At 44.3% G+C, this 20,471-nt stretch overlaps 1 protein-coding gene across 9 annotated transcripts in view; it reads left to right on the forward strand.

Moving 5' to 3' along the window:
- The window catches only part of LOC135911319 (CREB-regulated transcription coactivator 1-like), a 149,118-nt gene that overhangs the window by 71,507 nt on the left and 57,140 nt on the right, over nucleotides 1–20,471 (forward strand). For 7 of the 9 annotated variants that reach the window (XM_065443545.1, XM_065443543.1, XM_065443544.1 and 4 more), the window contains 2 exons: nucleotides 1,462–1,736; nucleotides 10,163–10,428. In XM_065443545.1, coding sequence (XP_065299617.1) covers nucleotides 1,462–1,736; nucleotides 10,163–10,428 — 541 coding nt within the window. The remainder of the gene's footprint in view (nucleotides 1–1,461; nucleotides 1,737–10,162; nucleotides 10,429–20,471) is intronic. The other 2 variants (XM_065443541.1, XM_065443539.1) reach the window with 2 other exon arrangements.

Raw genomic sequence — 20,471 nt, forward strand, 5'->3', positions numbered from 1 at the left:
CTGCTGGGAGGTGCCACCGGTCACGACTCGCGAGGAAGCAAAAGCTGCTGCACTCTTGGCGAGCTATCCATTCCGCACTTTAAAAAAAACAACAGGTGAACGGTGCTGAAGAGACAAGTGACGGGTGCGGTGGTGCCGGGAGCAAACAGCGGAAGAAAATGACAGCACGCAAGGCATCCTGGGTAACTTGGCGATAGAAGTTCCGCTTGTACCTTGCTCCGGCGGCGCATGTTGTGTTCCAGTCGTGGATTTGGAGGCGCTGCACTACGCCAGAGTCGAGTGCTCACTTGCGGAGTCCATCGGCCACTCCGACTCCGCCATTGGAATTCAACATTAGGCAGGCACAAGTGGTTCATAGAGCGCAATTGCGCGCTGGAACACGGTAGAAAATTATATGCTACTTTCGTTGTCTGCATGCGCGACTCCATGACGTGGTAACAGGCAGACAGAACGGAAGTACATTTCTCTTGCTGTGGTGAGAAGTAAAACAAGAACACACAGACATTCAGTCTGGGTGTTTTATTATTTCTCTAAGCTTTAATTTGTTTATTGAAGCAGCAAATTACACAAATAACAGATGTGGCTTTGAATAATTTGCAAAGTCACGGGTCACTACGAGCAACGTCACATCAGTGCGATGTACGTAGGTGCACCTGTACGATATTCGTCGACTCTCAGACTGAGAGCGCGACGCCCGCGAGGAGAAGGGCAAACGGTGTTCGGTTTGAAATTATAGCTTTTTCCGCAGCACATTTAGCATACTTAGCAGACACGATTGTTAGTGCGCATTGTATGCACTGTGCTTGTCAGCTCGAAATGGCCAGACCTGGCGAGTGGCCCTTTAAGATGGAAAACTTGCCCTTGCGTGACATGGTTGGGACAAAATGTAAATTAAGTTAATGGAAAATGTGCCAGTGGTGACTTCACCATAGTCTGTTTTGTAATTTTGCAAACAATGCCATGCAAGCTATGGGTGTAGTGCAATCAGTAATAAAAAATTAAAGTACCATTCTGTGCATTTTGTCATTGGCTGGTGTAGATCTGCAACTCCCACTACATGGCAACTCTGTTTATTACGTCACAATTAATAGTATTTTATGTCCTGTCACATAATGTTTTCATAGGGTTTTTGCTTCCAGTTAAATTTAGATGAATGTCATTTTGTACTGGCCATAGCAGAATGGCAGTGACTCACATGAATAGATATAAGCATCCCACTATGCAAGGAAAAGTGCACGCTAGATCGTAGCCATTAGCTTGGCCGGCTGCCCTGCAGAGAATCTGGCTTGACAATTGTGAGAAGGGCCTATTAACCTTCGTTAGCTGACTAAGCAAACACAAACATTCTGTATGATTAAAAAAAAAAAGGTGACTGTGAACAATAATATACCAAATTGCCCATAGCCCCTTTCTTTTTTGTCCCGTTATGATCAGGTGCGAACATGTGCTTTTGTCTTGCAGTATTTACCTGCCCCAGGATGAGAGCAGTGATGGCGTAGCATTGGCAGCCGGCAGCCCCAGTGCAACAGTGGCATCTCCTCAGGGGGCAGGGGGACCTAGCTCCGGAAACCTTCAGGCACCCCCCATGGGCAACGGCAACACGGGATCGCTTCCCGACCTGACCAGCCTGCACTTTCCGCCACCCCTGGCAACCCCACTCGACCCCTCGGAGGAGCTTGCTCACCAGCAGCAGGGAGCCAGCCCGGGGCCACCGTCTCTGCCGCCCATGCACCCTGGTCAGTGCTTCTCTCCTGCGGCTCTTGACAGTGTGGTGCTTCTGATGCAGTCAGCATACGCTGACACAACATTCGTGATTAGACTCCATTGTTTTACTTGTGCTAAGCAAGGAAAGAAAGGTGCTCCAGTTTGTTAAGGAGGGAAGGGAAGTTGGAACAAGCGTGCCCCGAAGAGATCTGCCAAAAGTGAGACTTCTAAAGGAGTGGCAGAAGAAGGGAAGGGTTAGGTTTGTCTGAGGTTGAAGCTGCTGAAACTGTGACCTTTATTACAGTTAAGTACTTAGAAGACGTGGTCTTCCTCTGGAGGTATGTCACAGTGGAGCCCTCTCTTCTCAAAAAGGCAAATTCGAGTGCCCGCTGATCACAGATATTTTACATTTTTCTTACAGCTTGATATTTACTGCCTGTTGTAAGATGTATTTGGATTAAAACTTTTAAACAAGCAGAATTTTCAGCTTACTAGGACTCTTTGTCACACTGTCACACATGTGGCACGGAGCATAATCTCAGAAATTGGCCATTTTTTATTTGCTTCAGGTCTTGGAGGTTGTGCCTTGATGTGATGTTCAAGCTATGTGTTAAAGGTCGCAACTCAAAGCCAATTGATAAAAAGAAAAGCAGCTGAAAAAGCTCTCTTACAAAGGTTTTGTACATCTTCATGATATTACAGTCTACTACGGCTCCTACAGGTTGCATATCTGGGGCCAGCTTTCTTGAAGCGGTTCAGTAGTCTTTCTTCAGACTGCTATGGCACCCAAGAGGAAATTGCTTACACAGTGATCTGTTGCTTGATGGGGCTATTGTGCCATTAGGAAAACAAAATACCATATTTATTAAAATATTAGGCAAGCTTTTTGTTTCCCCAGAAACACTTAGCCTTAGGAGATGCAAATTTGGTAGATCTTGTCTATAGCAACCGCATCAATATGGCTGAAATACAGACTGACTTATTGCACATAAAAACGTGCACACAACACCTCATTCCTACGCTTTTCTGGCCACTTGTAGATTAAAGACACCTTTTTTGGGCTTGGGATTAATATTCAGTCTTGTGGACAATCCCTGCTCAGTCTGAATAAGTTGTGGGCTACTGTATATGGTCCTATATTAGTGCGCTTACTTTTTTCCTGGGTCCTTCAAATGCACCCTTGCCTTATAAATGTGGCCACCTTATGATTTAATAAATACAGCATGTTACTCTTTTGTTGTATGCATTTGACTGTAATTTCTCTCTCAAGTGCACGCAGTCCACGCCCAGGATGCATGTGCTGGGCCATGACGTTAGTGGTCCTTTCCACCTTGCTGCTTAGCTTAGGTGATAGGCAGCACTTATTTCTGCGATCATAGCTACATTGCAGCTTTTAGATGGTTTTTATCCTTGTATTTTTTTAGGCATGTGCTAAAGAATTCGGCAGGAGGTTCATTTTTGGGCATGTTTTGATGTTGAAAGACAGTGATAGTGTCTCTCGGCAAGACAGGCACCTCTGGGTGCCACCTTGCTATTTAGCTTAGGCGATTGGCAACATTGATTTGCGTGGTCCTAAGAGTTGCTACATTACGGTTTTTGGACATTGTTGATCCCACTTATAACAATGCAATGAAACCTCATTAAAAGAAGCTCAGAACTAGTACATACTAAAGTAGTACAGTAAAACCTTGATATAGCGAACTTCAATATAATGAAATTCTTGATGTAATGAAGTGTTTTACTTTTCATAACCTCTTATCAGTGTATGTAGAACCTCAATATAATGAATTGTGTTTGTATTCAATTTCAATATAACGAAATTTCACTGCTTCTGCAAAGGAATGTCGAGACAATAAACTGAAAGTTCTGCAAATGAATGCAGATGTTCAAATGATTGAATTTCAAGCGGCTGCATGTTCCGTATGAAGTATAAAGTCAAAGTGCAATAAGATCCTGTTATGCCCTGCACACTGTGTGCTTTAGGTGTGAGTGAAAGTGTGCAAGGGTGGGACAATAAAGATGGTGGCTTCACGTGCCCTCTCGCGCTAGCAGGGAGAAAGAGGGGGAGGGGAGTGAGCTCACGGTAACTCGATCAAGCGCACACAAGAGGGTAGAGGTAGGGGGTAAGTTTGTGCACGTCTCGATTTCAGCCCTGTGTCTTGGCCGTGGCTGGCTGGGCTTGACTGTAAGTGCGGCTGAGCGCTTAGGCAGCGGGGCATCCTACTTTAGAGGTAATCTACAACGCCTGTGAAAAGAGTGGGCGTACTGAGACAGGGTGGCATCATGTAAGCTGTCTTCCTGCGCGTTTAGTACTGAATATTGCGTAATTTCCGAGTTTCGGTGACCTGTTGGAGTGAGAAGCAGACAGAGCATTTGCTCCTCACCGCCAGCGCTTTTCATAATAGCATCATCCTAATGCGGGCAGCGCTATCAGGCTATCAGCCACGGGGGCGGAGTGCATGTGAAAGCGTGGCTGGCTTAGCTTAATTCTTACCACTGATGTGAAAACATTGTCGAGGTGGCATGAAACCATATCATTCGTCACCGGCTCCCAAATTTATCAAAATGAATTGTTTTCTCATTCAAGTTTGCTTTTTTTATTGCCCTATTATTTGGATAAGTCTGTGGCCCTTTTCCTTGCAAGAAAAATCGATCAGTGACTGTACTTATTTGCATAAAAGGTTGAATTTCAACACAAGGAAATTTCGATATACCGAAGCAAATTGCCGATTTTACTGACTTTGTTATATCGAGGTTTAACTGTACTGCTTAACCGAAATAGCGTGAGGTCGCCCACTTAGCTGTCAAAAACAGAACTAGGAGTGAATGCAATGAAAGGGCAGAAAACATGCAGTATTTATTCACTTCGCGTTACAAATGTCTTTATGCCATGGCAGGCTAGCAGTCACGACAGCGGCCTCAAACTCACTTAAGCTTCAAGCCAGCTTTTCCGTCAGGTGGGGCAAACACCCGCATGGGGCCGATGTAACATGCAGCTTCTGCCACTGGGCTTCTTCGATTTTCCACTTCTGGCTACTCGCAGGCTGCTAGAGCCAGCCAGACTGCCTTCATTTTTCTCAGGTTGTTCTGCCCACCACGCCACACACTTCCGCCGGGTGTTCGTTTTACTCGGGCTTGATGGTTCTGGCTACCTGTGGGCTGCCAGAACCAGCCAGGATGATTTTGGTCTGGCTGCTCTCTGGAAGTTCTCTGGCTTGTCAGCCCTGATAATTGCCCTTGGTAGTGGTAGGTGTGCCTGTGTGTTGGGAACAGTATATATACTCTTGTCGCTGTCTTTCAAATAAAGTTATTAGCAGCGCCTGTGATGTGTTCTGTGTCCCTTTGTGTAATTGTCTCTCTACCTTGCTCAGCCGACTGGCTACGGTTATCTTTGGATTTCCTTACTTCTAGCGTTATCTTCTTAGGTTCTAATGCACTGTTCTGCATTGTGAGGCGGTGCGATACGAGCGGCGGTGAACCATTTGAAGCTTCCTTGTGTGTGTGTGTCCCATGAAGGCTTCTTCCCAGCAGTGAACAAAGTGCCATGCTATGATGTGTGCATGTTATCTGCATAGTGTTCCACGCAAGTTGTAGATGCTCATTCACACACATTGTGGTTCATTTTGGTTCATCCTTCTCTGGTGGTGTTCCTTTTCACATATCTTGCATATGTATGTGGCGATATCACCTTTTTCTGCAGTTAGTGAAGGCGTTGCAGTAGCCCATGTCCACTCCATTCTCTCTGTCATATGCTTGGGTGGCAGCTCGAAACCAATGTGTGTTTGAAGCAAGTTGAGAATGCACTGGTTGAGTACAATAGGCACACATACATTAGCTTATGGCTCTCATGATAGCTACCAATATTGTTTTTCGTGTGACACTGTTCGCTGGTCACAGACGGCATGCCTATTCATGCACCAGCCACATCCCCAGCTCCTTAGGGTAATAAAGGAAGCACCATCAGCCGAAACAAAGTTTCCGAAATCGAAGCCCAAGTAAGTCAGCACAAAATTTTATGTGTATAAGACATACCTGATATCTTGCTTTTTCATGTCTTGTCAAGTGATGACACAATGCCGACTCATCAACGTCGCCTGTGGGTGACATGATGGCTGCTAGCAGGCATCCTTGAGCCATCGTTATCTGGGTTACAATCACTTACATGCGATTTTTCGTGTTGGCATCAGACGCGTCGTAGGCCGTGCGTTGCGCTGTGCAAAGTGAGGTTGCCCCAGTGCGTGTCCTGTGCCGAGTCGCCCGAAATCCCGTGAAAATGATTGTATCCCTGAATGCAACTATATGTTTTCAAGCTGGCAATGCATAAGTGGGCCGACTATGCCGAATGCGCCGGCCTCACCGGGCGCTGCCATGCTGGTGGCATGTTTGCATTTATCCTGCGGCCAGGAGCTCTAAGCGCCCCGGCATTTGATCTTGCAAACTTTGGGCAGCTTTAGGTTGTCTTACGATTCCTGCCCATGTGACTTCCTATCAGGACCAGAACTAGTTGGCTGTCGTCTGGCTTCCAGCAGGCTGCCAGAATTCTGAAAATCGAAGAGGCCCACTGTGGAGCCTGAATTGCCTGTACTTCCACTTTCCGTGTCATCCTCATCACTGTCGTTACGTAACACTTTGGCAATGACAGAGGCAATGATGGCGAAAAGTCGAACCTCGAAAAGTCGAACCTCGTAGCCGACATATTTTTGCAGTCACAGCATCACTGCCGAGCAACTTCTCCTTCACATTCCAATTGCCACACATTTAGTCAACAGTAGATCCCTCTCGCGAGCCAGTACCGACTTCTTTGTGCCACGCTTGATGGCACGAACGATGTCCAATTTTTCTTCTGTGCTGAGCACCTGGTTTTTGTCCTAGCTTGTACGATGCCACAACACAGGCCACAACGCTCTCCAACTCTGGCACGGCGCTTAAATGATGTTCATGCTGATGTGGCTTCACCCTTCCAAGCGCCCTCTGCATTTGCACTCGGAGGCCATTCCGATCTCTGAGGCTCATTGTTTCGCCGGGCTGACGTACCGCCGTCAATTTGCGACGAAAAGTGGAAACGCTATGTTTTAACTGATACGTACTCAATAAACTGGTACAGTTTATGTGGACACAAAACGCATTATGTTCAATAGCTGATGAGTCGGGGATTTGACAATAATACTTTTAAAATGAAGCTACTGTTTAAGCAAGTATGGTTTAACAAGGTTTTACTGTGCCAGTCTTTACAATATATCAAGATGTAACAGTTAGCAGCCGATACAGTGTCAACTTTTGTATATGTTCTATGTTAAAATAAACCTCTTACTACAATGCTTCCATGCCACATTGTCTGTTACAACAATTAAATCCGGCTACTGGTTGTCTGTACCGAAAGAAAAAAAAAAGAATGCTAAATGTTGGGGGGTGGGGGAAGGAGAGGGGACGTGGGTTGCTTTGTCACAGCTGCCTTTGTGCTGCGCACCTCATATGCACACCTTCATTGCATTGTCTCTGGAAAAAAAAAAGTCCCAATTTCGCCTGAAACAAAAAGCATCCATTGCGATCGCAAATTGTTAGACAGTTATATAAAGTAAGGATAGTAGTTTTATTGGCCGTATAAACTTGTAGACATTCACTTACTAACTAAATTAACAAGCAAGGTTCACGCATGCACAGACAAACAAGAACACAACTCACTGAGTGACCACGGATACTTGCTGTAGGAATGGCGGCGTGAGGAACAGTGGCAGCAGCAGCAAGTGAATTGCCCTTCGTGTTGCGTGTCGCACCAACGCGATCTAAGTGAAAAGAACACAGCACACGAAGCCATCAGCTCTCGTCCTGCCTAGCCTTTGTACCCTCTGCAGATAGCCTGTGCGGCTGTGCTGAACTGCGCCATGTGCTGCTGCGGCCGGAATGTGAAGCCCCCTTTCTGCCTTATTCATGATAGTAGATGGGGCGCTTCCTCCCTGCCTTCTTACCCCATGCGCGTGAGATCAAGCCACCATCTTTCTCTGGTCACTTTCGCATGTTTTCACTCGCACCTACAGCATATGGTGTGCAGCCATGATCTTATGGCACTTGGACTTTATACATAACATCATGCCGACACCAACCGAAAATTAACCTTGTTTGTCAATAAAATTGTCGCTGCAATAAAACGCGAGCTGCTTTGCCACACGTGCCTTGGCAATGTCGCCGAGAGGGTGGAAGGGAAATGGGAGAGGGGTGCGCGAGGCCGGCAATGTGATGCGATGAAGGAGTGTTGTGCAGGGTGTGTGGCACAAAGGCAAGTGTGGCGAAGCGGCTCGCATTCCTTTTTCTTTTTCTGGATTTTGCCTTCCTTTTCTTTTCAGTGCAGACACCCACTAGCCAGATTTAATTGTTATGGACAATAATGTGGCATGAGAACATTATAGCAAGCAGTTAATTAAAGCTTATTTTATCCTAGAACACACATAAAGGTTGATGGTGCAGAATCTTCTCATTGCTACATCCGATTATTGTTAACACCAGTAATGCTATAAGTTAGTTTGACTCTTCTTTCTATCCAATTAAGATGTCTGAGTGTTTGTCCCCTTGGCTTTTCTTTGTGTGACCCGGTCATAACAGTTATCGGTTATGACATTGGGATTTTCTTGGCACTTGAATATTGCTATAATTGGGTTAGACTGTGCTTGCTTAAGCAGGGGTCCTCAAATTGGATTCTGCAAACGGTATTTTAGGCTATGACAGAGCGGTCAGAATGATTCCAACCTCATCCCGTTTTTCTTCATTCAGGGAATTCCCACAGTTTCTTAATTTAGAGAAGAAATGTTCCATTGAAGCTTGAATTTAACAAAGCCAATGCATGCCACATCCCCGCTTCTGTAGTCTGTGTGAGAGACCCACACAGCAGCGGCACACAAAACTCTTCGTTGAGTGATTTTCAGGCCCATAGCATCTGGGCCGAGTGCTTTTCATTCGTGCTTACGAAGGTAATTTGTAACATTGAGCAATAATCAACTCGGAAGTCCTGCAAGCCGAGTACCTCATCCAAATTTATTAGTGTCTGCCTGCTTGACTCTTGTTGATGGATAATCATATTGGCCACTTAAACAGAATAATGTATTGAACACGTGGGCTGTGTTCATGAACAATTTATGGCTCAAGTGCGTCGGTGTTTGCACGATGCAGTTTCCATGTAGGCTGCTTTGTTACTGCACTGTGGCGATTCGTACTTTATGTGGACTAAAAATGCATGACAAGCATTTCGACTCATGCAACCTCACTTACTATCATCACTTACTCATCAGCAGTGAACGCCTTTGAGATTAAAGACAACATGGAGAGCTGTAAATGTCGAAGACCACGTACACACATGTGGCAGCACTGCTACTTTGGTCTCGTTCAATCTGGATCCACCTCAATGCTCATGGGTCCACCCTCTCTTGCTCTAATTTCTGGTGAAACTTTATTTAAACGTCATCATGGCACATGATAGCCAGCAAGATGAGGGCATGTACAATTCCTTTCACATGCACAAACCTCAATTCCACAAGTTCACTCAATGCAGTTTCCATCTGCAAGTATGACATAACACTAGCTCGTGTTATGCCATACGTAATTTGTGCACTTTATTGTTCTCATTTCTACATAATACACTGTGTGTAGCCATTCGGTTGATTCATGTCTGTGTATAAGCACATTGGTAGAAAGAGGGATAGGGGAGGGGTTCTGTGAGACTCCGAGAAAGCTTGTGGGGTTCCTCTAGGCCAGAAAGTTCGAAAACCCCTGTGCTAATAAAGCAGGATGTTGATAAACGCGCACACACACACAGTGAAATGTCGATATAACAAATTTCATTGGACCGCGGTAAATTGTTCACACACGCACACGCACACACACACACACAGTGAAATGTTGATATAACAAATTTCATTGGACCGCGGTAAATTGTTCATTATTCTGAAAGATCATTATAGTGAAAGCACATAAGTTGTCGCCTTATGAGCTATCCATGAAAACGTCCCTGTCGGCTTTCGGCACGTGCTGTTGCTATTTTCCATAGAAACAAACCATGCAACGAAAACCGAGAGAGATAGACGCGCGAAAAAAATTCCCTGTATCCCCACATAGTGGCAGCACATGACAGAAAAGAAAAAGTTAGGAAATTGGTGCACTTCTGAAACGTACAGACGGCGCTGTATATTTATGTCATCGACCGTCAAAGGGTTAATCGGAAAGTTCATTAATGTGGTGTTCGCGGTAGTGAGGTTTCACTGTATAGATGTATATCACTCAGCAAGGCAGGTGCCTCCAGTTACAGTTACAGGTCTGTGAGAGACCTGTAGCTCTTATGGCAGTGATTGTGAATGAAAAACTTGTGGTGAGGTCAACCTGTTTGGCCGCTCATAGAACCCAAAAAGTGCATGTCACAGTAGAGGTCTTTTGGTTTTGCTGACAAGGGCCCCCTGTGCTAATGTGTGGGTAGGCAATGCAGGTTCCCCGGGCTCTCCACGTGGCTGCACGAGCCCATCGGGGGGCCGACATGCGAGCCCAGGCCCTGCGCCGTCACCGTCATCGCGGCGCCGGGCGCACCATAATTCGACAAGCATGGTGCTGGGCTCAGGAGGTCGCCTGCATGGTCCCAGCGGGCAGCAGGCTGCCACGGTGGGGGCACCCTCCGGGCAAGTACGTGCACACTCCCCCCTGCACCGCCGACACCACCGACCCCACCCACCCCGGATCACCGTTGAGGTAGGGAGGAAGGAGGAGCCCCCTCTGAGGAACACAGCACTTGACACCTCAGGAGCTGTAGACCTTTTTCAGGCTTGGTTTTTATGTGCACGAAATTCAGATGTGCGCATTGAAAGGAGCACATAACCATGGGGATTCGTTATGATTGTCTTCAAGTGAGAAGTGCTTATTTTAATTGTGTTTCTGTTGCTCTAAGTGCTTTCTATTAAGTAAATTGGGTAAAAAGAAAGCTGGCATTTAATTATTTAGAGTACTTTGATACCACTTATTTTCTTGAAATGCCTGAAGAAGACAGCTATGGACGTGTTGATGTCCAGTCCTCTTCTATCAACTCTGCCACAGCCAAGCAGTTTGTCATCTCTTGTCTGTTCAGTCTATTAAACTTTGTCTGTGTAGATTATTACAGACTACAGGCCACTGATTTCAGGCTTTATGTTTATCACAGAGCCTATAGTGTGCATCTGTTGTCGCTACTTCATCTGTTGTTGCTACAGTCTTGACTTGCAGGTTTTATGCTACATCTACTGTTATTATTAGAGACTGGATGTTTAGGCACTAAAGACTACTGTTTTAGGTGCCTACAATGGGCATTAAAGCTATCATTAAGGCATATACAGTAAAAGCTCGTTAATTCACAACTCGTGAATTTGAAATTTCTGAACATTCGAAGTAGCCGCTGCGGTCCATCCAGCAGTGTATTGAAAGCAATATGTAACACGTCCCGCTAATTCACACTAAAATCCGCACTGTCACTGATCCGCACCGCCACTGAGCTTTTTTCAGCGAGTTTCCGCAGTCATTGAGCGAGATGTGTTCATGTTTACCTGTGCGCGCAGGACACTGTACTTGTTAATTTAATTAGTAAGCGAATGTTTACAAGTTGATACGGCTGATAAAGCTACTATCATTACTTCGTATAGCTATCTACTAATTTGCTATCGTAATCGATGCTTCGCGTTTCGGGTAAAACTGCGTCATTTTCTTTTCCTCTGCGCCAGTTGGCGCGACGAATGTGCGAATGGAGCAAGAGCCATGGAGCAAGAGCTTACGTGTCAGACAACGTTGCGCGCGTCCGGTTATGTTAGCTGCGCCAGTGCTTCGAAGTATAGGTGTTGTTGTTTACGCCAACATGACATAGCATGTGTGCGCACGTGCTCACGCCGTATCGGACTATATATGCGCCTTAATCGAGCATTTTTTTTTTACTTTCGTTAGTTCAAATTTTGTATATAATTCGAATTTTTGTAGCATCCCCACGGAATTCAAATAAACTAGCTTTTACTGTATAGGCCCCAGACACTGTCATTTAGTCATGTACAGGCTCAATTAATAAAAACTTCCACCGTGCATCTGAGAATAAACTATAATTTTTTAAGGAACACAGCCCACTAAACTCCTGTTTTGTGAAATTCGCTTTATTTTCTTGATAAAACGGAGTGAGGCATGTTGCGTATGCTGCAAGATTTATCTGAAATTTTGTGTGACTAGACACCATGACAAAGTTGTGAAGGCAGGGACAAACACACTATCTCAAGATTTTCAGGTTTTGTGTTGCGCCTTTCTTTACTCAGAATTGGTTTGTATGCAGTACTAAAAGAATGCTTAACATACACTAAAGCTAAGGGAGATATTTGTACTTTGAAACTTTCTATAATCCAATGCCCACTATGATTCTAAGATATTCGCCGGTCAGAACCTTTGACAGTTATTTTCAGTACTGAAAACCTGAGATTTTTGTCTGAGACAGATTGAATTTTTGAACTAATGATCAGCAACATGTTCATTGGTGATTGCAGCGAACCTTACCTGAACTTCCAAAATGAGCCCCACATTCCATGCCAGAGTTGCACCGAAGCATTCAAGTTTCTCAATGATGTCAGATAAAAACATGAAGTCTTAGTGCACAAGTACGCTAAGTCACCTTCAAGTGTATCATTGTGTAGTGCAATTCGAGCCCTTCTCACAGCGACAGTCTCGTCGCTTCCAAAGCCTTTACACCAACAAAGTTTTTGGGGTATTAATCAGCTGCCTTCAGCCAGGTTTCTAAGCTGGTGATAACATTATGAACAAACTGAGGCTAGGTCAAACCATAGAAAAAGGTATTTTTAGCCTCTGAAGATGTAATACGTGTAGGCATCAAAATTGAAATAGGCATTTATAGGCTCTATAAAAGGGCCACTAAATATTTCTAGGCCCGTAGTGTGTACTTATATAGGCACGATAGGGACATCAGGAAAAAAATAGGCATGTTGCCTGAAGTTCCGGTCTCTAAATATTATCATGAGTCTGCTTGTGAGAGTTACAAGAAAAGGATATGATACAGAAGGCAGATCTGTATCTCTTGACCTCTCCTTAGATTGTTTTTGTTATTGACGTACTGCCGTGTGGACACTGCCACATCTGTCTGAGAACCGCTTTTTGGACATGCTCGACTATTTGGACTTTTTCAAGGCTATGTCACGTATTCCATTGCGCCAGTGCATTAGGGTAACTGAAAATTTTGATGCCATACTATAGTTTACTTGGCTTTCTTGTATGTGGTCTGTGTGCCCCATCGGTTTAGTATCACTGCTGGATTCTCAAAGCAGCTATGCTTGTAAATTTTGCCTTTAGTTGTACAGGGCATCACTGTTGTTACGAATCAGTGTACTCCGAGTTTTATCCTCACTTGAGAGACAGTTGTTAGTGGGGGGTGGGTGATTTCTCCTCATGTTGCTGTAAGTGCTTCAAAGACTGACTGGTTGGCTTGGCGCAGATAGTCGCTGCGCATTGGCGCATACCGTATTACATGCAGAGGAATGTAGAGGCTTTTGAATTTAGTGCTCACTGAAAAAGGTCTACATGCTTTGTCTACTGTTGGATCAAAATGTTTTGTGTTGGACCCGTGTTCCCAATGGGTCCTCTGTCATATAGGCACCTGCTTGATGCTCACTTGCTGTTCTCTGCTACTCCTTTTGCTGCTTACGCACGCTGTAGTACCCTTGCTTTTGCAAACTTGTATGGTGTGCTGAATTGCCAAGCCACATTACTGTACATTTCTTGCATGATTATTGTGGCCTTGCTGCCTTGTGAATGAAACAAATATATATCACCATAGATACTGCCGGGACTTAGCCAGCACTCTCTTTGCCCCATAAAACAGTGACTATACAGTCAAACCTCGATATAATGAACATGGATGTGACAAATTGTCACATATAATGTGAATCTTAAGACTTTTTCTGGCAATATTTGCATGTAACAGATAGAGTAAAACCTTGTTAGGATTTCACAGGACCGAAAAAAATGTCCAGATCAATTGAATGTCAAATTATTGAGGGTATCAAGCGAACAATAAACAGATGCTTACTACATCAACACGCTTTTACTTACTGAATGAATCAGCAAGTCTTGTTTCTACAGTCAACGACCGATTTTGTAGACCTCGTGGGAACCAAAATATAGTCTGGAAAATCGAACAGTATAAAAAACTTTTTCTCTCACCCCCCCAATAAGTTGATTAGGCTTAGAGTGGCTTAAAAGAAATCTCTAATAATGTCCTGCTTCATACTACATTTGGAGGTGATCAGGTTTGCTTGAATTTGCGCAAGCGTGACTTCGTCTCCATATACAGTCGACAAGAGTGTCACCGCTTTGGTGATATATGTTGGTAGATATCGCCATGTAGGTCGAAGAAATGAGCCACGTTACTTTGCACCACATGGCTCTTGCGAAGGCACAAGAGGTGGCACCGATCACACAAGTGCAAAGCTGCTCAAACACGCACAAAAATGCGACGTCTCCGAGACATGGCAATAGCAACCGAAAGTAAAAAAAAAAAGGAAAAGTAAAGAAAAAAAAAGCAACTGATCTCGCATTAAGTGATTATGATGATAGTGCTGACCGAAAAAAAGAACGAAAAAGAAAAGTGCTGTCCCCTGGAGTGTTTTGTCAGCTAATGAAGAGCGGCATGGCCCCCGAGACTGAAAGATGGAGCGCATTGTCTATTGATAGCTTGCGCCTCCCAATCTTGGAGGCTATAGAGCAGACCAGCGGAAGCCAGGCCAGTGGAAAATCCAACATGGCACCCGTTAAGATCAGGTAGCATGCCTTGGAATGAGCGATTTAGTCCAGAAAATAGAACTTTGGGGCCTAAATTCGTCCGAAAAATCAGTAATAAAAATGCATTAGCTCTATGGGAACCCTGACAGGGCATTTATGAAATCCGGAATATCCATCAGTTCCAAATTTTTGGTGTCAGAAAAATTTGTCAGCTGCTGTATTTGGCACAAAAATGTGGAAGCTGCAAATCTCGTCATCTTGTGACTGATTAGTGCTTGCAGTGGCAAAGGCTTCCTACGCAGTGCGGTCACAGCGCAGTATCCAGGTCTTCATCTGAGACATGCTTTCACTACTGCGTGCATATCCTGATTATTTTTTCGCCAGTGAGCTGGTCGACAACAGATCGTCTGTTCATCATGTAGCCGGCAGGTTTGATGCTAGCATACGGGCCACGGTAGACTCTCTCTTCATCTTCGACAGTTTATGCTATATTTGTGCCGTTGCTCGTACATTGCACTGAATCAAAACAAGATTACCGCTCTCCACAATAGCTGCGGTCGAAACTATGGGAGTGGAGCTCTCAACGCAATCTGGGTGCCCACCACGCAGTTTTGAAGGCATTCGACCAACGTGCAGAGTCGAAACGAAACTACTCTTTGCCATATCCACTGTGAACAGAACTGTAGTCGCTATTGATGCAACCACGTATGGCGACTACGCTGTTCTGAAGGCGCACGGCCAACGTGCAGTGAGTCAAAGGGAAACTACTGTTTGCTGCAACGGCTACACACAAAACTGTGGTTGCTGTTGATGCAATCATAGATGGTGACTGTGCAGTTCTAAAGGCACTTGGCCAGTGCACTGTCATGCATGATGGTAAATACAAAAATAAAGGCTGTAGCTATAAAGCTGCAAACAGGCGCGCTTCAAACTTATTATTGCTCATGTACAGTTTCCACTGATGACTACGGCGATGTGGACTCTGCCTGTTTGTTTCGGTTGGACACTGCTGCTACTGTTGTTTTATGTCGCACATTTGCGGTGCTCTGCGCTTACAGCGCTCCGATAGTTGTCAGAATTAATCGATGTATGGCCAAATATCTCTGAAGTAACAAGTTTGATGCCATGAAATAATGCATACGCCTGCCAGGGCCAGAGAACAAGTTCGAACTGTCCGATTTTCCAAATTAATGTGGGTCAAATTAATGAGGTCTTATGTATGTGCTCATGACAAGTATCACCTGCCATGGTTGCTTAGTGGGTATGGTGTTGGGCTGCTAAGCACAAGGCCGCGGGATCGAATCTGTGCCATGGTGGCCGGATATCGATGGGGGCGAAATGCAAAAACACCGGTGTGCTTAGATTTAGGTGCACGTTAAAGAACCTCAGGTGGTCCAAATTTCTGGAGTGCCCCACTACAGCATGCCTTATAATCAAATTGGGGTTTTGGCACGTAAAACCCCAGAATAATTAATTAATTCACAAGGAGTATCAGGAATATGTATAGTGTAATGAGATGCGACACTGTTTTAAAGAGGTTTGGGTGTAGTCACTTTTAAAAAATAATAATAAATAAGGAAGGAATAATGGCTAGAGCATAGGCTAACCCTGCACCATAGTTTATGCAGTAAGTGTAGTTAACTAAAGGACATGTCTGCATGAGCCAGCTTGGAAAGCAAAAATGACCTGCTTATATACTTTTAGTGTTAACATGCTCAACCCTTTTTACAATTGTCAAGCCTGCTTCTTGACATTGCACTTTTGCCAAACTAATTGTGCAGCATCACTGAAATGATGACGAAGTACCATGTGTGCATGCCGGCATTTCACAGTTGCACATGTTGTTGTGGGTGAGTGCCACATTGTCATTTTTCATTTTGCTGTGGAAGTCGCACTCACTGTACGCACACCCATTGATTTGAACAGTGGCTGTGAACAGCTGGTGCCACTAGGTTGGCAAGCTGCTCTGTGGGCAAGCTGGCTTGGCAACTAGGAGAAAGGTCTGTTCACAGAAGCGCCGAAAAACGTAATACTAACGTCGGTGTACTGTACAAAGACTGCCTTGTGTTAAATTATCTTCTTTCCTGGTCATTATCGTATCTGCTAAGTTATGACATTTGAATATTGTTCTGCTTTTCCTTAACTGCAATGAGTAATTTGGCCCTGCATGCTTGAGTTTATGCTGCTCTTAGAACACCATCCATTAGTGTTGTCTGCCTGCATGCTGTTTACTGATGGGTTATAATGCACTGCCATTGTGTTGAGGCTGTAGTTTGAATCTTGACAACACAGGGGTAACACAGCCATACAGAGCTGCTATCTGCCTACTTAACCTACAGCTTTGTTACAGCATTGGATTCTTTATGGCTTTGTTGTAACATGCCATGGTGCTTAAGTCTGCTAGAATTTGGCTAATTCCTTGGTAATAACATATATATATATATATATATATATATATATATATATATATATATATATATATATATATATATATATATATATATGGCAATCTTTAGATTGCCCTAATGAAACCTTGAATAGTTGCAACAGAACATGGTCACTGTATGTGGTTACAAACACCTGAACTAAGCCACAATTAAACGCAGTCATGAGCATCACAAAGTTCAAGTTAATCACCTTGTCTGAGCGTCATTGTATAGTGTGCATAGACTTAACAGCTTAGCCAGAACCTTAATTCCTTTCCTTTTCTTGCGGCAATACCTTGCCACATTCCGGAACACTTTCTTTTGTCTGGAAGCTTGCACTTGATGTTGGCCAGCTTCAAGTGAGCATGGTGAGCAGAAATGACCAGAGCAAGATGGCATGCCTGAGGATGTACAACACAGAGGGCTGTATGTACTTGTGGCAGCGACCACTTCCAAAGTGCAGAAGTCGCATCATAGCATGACCATTGCCCATGTGTAATAGAAGATGTCAGTTTGAAAGGAAGTGATGAAGGAAATTTGCAGACTTTGCTTACAATTTTTACAAAAAAGTTTTGGTTTCAAGATGGGTGGTGATGGGGAAGACACTCTCAGCACTATGCCTGACTATCTGTAACATGCATGCCAAGTGCTTGCTTGTGAAAAACGAAGCGCATCACAACAAAAATGGCTATTAAAGGCTATTGCACTTATGATGTAACAAACGAGTTGCTTTTACATAGGGCTAAAGTTTAGTATGTCTGAAAGTGATGTAACGCCTCAGTACCAGTCTCAGTAACAGAGAAGCACCGAGGTGGTGTGTTGGGACAATAATTGTTCATGCAACATTGGTACTCCCAAACCACTTTATATCTCTGACCATGTCTGGCCCTGGTTTGGTTGATATAATAAAGAAGTAATTATGTTGTACTAGTTTGGAAGTCAAGCCAAATACATCCCAGCAACGTTTGTATGCTCTTTACTCAGAAATTCACAAAAGGATCATACACTTTTTGACACCACTAGATGGCAACTTCGGTACTGTGGATTTTATCTGAAAAATATTGAAATATAAATAATACCACAACCATATGCAATACGTTGAAAGAAAGTTTGGCTTCCATTTAACGCATAAATGCTGAGAGAATTTTCAAAGAGCAATGCATGAATTTAGCCAAACAAAGTGTTTTACCTTCAGTGCCCTTTTAAGTTGTACATAGGTAGGAACATGTTGTTTGAGACGTAGGTTTCTGAACTTTCTGCGGCTGACACTTCTGCTGCCTGTTTTTAACTGGATTCCGCTCCTTGGGCCTTGCCTGCTATGCATGGGTGTACACCTGCACGCTTGCACATGTTGTTCTGGCAGGGGACTTGGCGGGACGAAAGCATTTCATGTCACAAGTCCCCACTCTCCACCAATAACACAAGGGGCAGTGCCCCAGGTGGGTCGCCAATAACACTGGGCTCTTTGTGTTGAAGGGGCTCTTTCTCCTCTCGGTACTGACCTCCCCTTCTCCCTCCTGTGCCATCCGCGTGCCTGTAATGCCATGATGCTGCAAGGCGTCGTCTGCTTTGTGGCTGCAGAAGTGCTCCCTCCGCTAACGGCTGCTGAGGAAGGTCACTCTCCGCTTCTTGTCTCGTGAGAATTGTGAGATCTTCAGTGCCTTATGTTTGAAGTAGATGCCACTTCTAACAACATCACATATTTAAGTGCTGTGTGTATCTAACAGATGGAGCACAGAAGAAAAACTGCACTGGGCAAGTGCCGACTCTTGTACAGTAGAATCTCGTTGATACGATCCCGTTACGTACGATTTCCCAACTCTATGTTCACAATTGAGAACATGAAAAATGACCCAATGCAGTTAAGTTTCCTTTTTTGCCAGTTCATGCCTTTCTGGAAAACACGATCTTGCAGCACCAACATTCAGTGCATTGCCAAACTGGGATCATGTGTTTTCCAGCTGCTAAATCCCAGGTAAACTAGAAAAGACACAAGGCGTGCACAATCGAATACGGTAGCCACCCTCCGCTGCAGCTTCCCTGCAACACTCGGCCATCTGTCTCGCGTGAAAATACCGGTGTGCACTCAGTTTCCTATTTCGGCAGCAGCAAATCTCCTTCGCCGCATTCACAGCTACCTTTGCCGGCCCTTCACCTATCGTGGGGTGAAGTTCCGTGGAAAGTGTACTGCAAGCTTTTGATAGGTGGTATCCCAAATGTGCCACTGCTCCCTACTACTGGTAGCGTGAAGTGCGCACTGTGTTTTGCCAGCATCGTAGGCGTCGTATTCTCGCGTCACACACCAGCTTGATTTCGTCCTGGTTTCTTGTTGCAGTCTTAAAATGCTGCGCAATACGAAAACAACAATGTGCATCTCGGGTCGCTTGGGTCTCATCAGCTTGATATGCATGGTCATTTCGTGCAGCAATGACTTGCACTAAATGGGCACGTGAATACTTCCTGCCAAAATGCCCTGCCCGAAGAAGCTGCTGAGCAAGGCAAAACTTGAGGAGTGCAAACATAAGCCTGCTGAAGCCGCAAGGACGACAACGCTCAAGCCCCACTAGCTTCGCGGGTGTTGACATCTCATGCTGCAATGATTTGTGTAACACTTTGCATTACGTAACTGTCAACTGCACTTAAGTCTCTCAAACTTTTCAGTGAATTCGGATCGTAGGCTTTCTTCTCTTGCTCTTTGTTTCAGAATGTATGAACGAGGTTCTACTTTATTTGTTACTTGCAACACCTCTATCTCTTTGTCTTTCTTTTATATCTGTGTGTGTTCTCGAGTGCACTCAAAAGGGATGGATGAACACATGAAAATGTTTTCTTCCGACGTTTTGGCCGGGTTCCTGCCTTGGTCGTCTGTGAGAAAGGCCAGACCCCAGCCAAAAGATCAAAAGAAAATGTTCTGTTTACTTGCACAATAAACGTACTTCTAAAGTACATGCACTCCTAACTTTTCTCTTCCAAATTAAGATCGTTCTTTGCTCTTCCAATGGGAATTGTCATATTTCAGTGTTTACAAAGTCTGTATGCACTACTGGCGGAAGCAACGCGACAAGTTGCTCGCGACAAATTGGATGCATCGTGCTTTGCGGGAGCCAAAGACTGGAGCGCTGTCACTATATTTTCAATTCAAATGGCGGTAATGTTTATTTACTGCCAAGTTAAGTTATCGAATACATTTGCTTGTCATTAGTCTTCTAAATTTTTGCTTTTTCGAAAAATGTTCTCGTAAAATTTGCTCTGCATACCCCCAAATTTGCCTCATTTTTTTTTTAAGTGAGTTCATTGTGCGAGTAAATATGGTTAATGTTTTCATGTGTTTGTTCTTTCAGAGTTCGATAAAACAACTGGATCTGGTGGTGCATTTACTTGTGTACAGGGCGTTCCAGCTAAAAGTAACAAACGTCTTAAATATGACGGAGTGTGCTAGGGTGCTGAAACCAGCTCAGTGGTGTTGAGAATCACACAGCATAGTCTGCAGTATTTATTAATTAGTATAACCCATTACTTAACTTTTTAAATATTGGCTTCACCAAGAAAGTGTCAGTCTGAAAGTTGTAGATCACA

Source organism: Dermacentor albipictus, chromosome 1 (genome assembly GCF_038994185.2).
Source record: "Dermacentor albipictus isolate Rhodes 1998 colony chromosome 1, USDA_Dalb.pri_finalv2, whole genome shotgun sequence".
Taxonomy (NCBI): Eukaryota; Metazoa; Arthropoda; class Arachnida; order Ixodida; family Ixodidae; genus Dermacentor; species Dermacentor albipictus.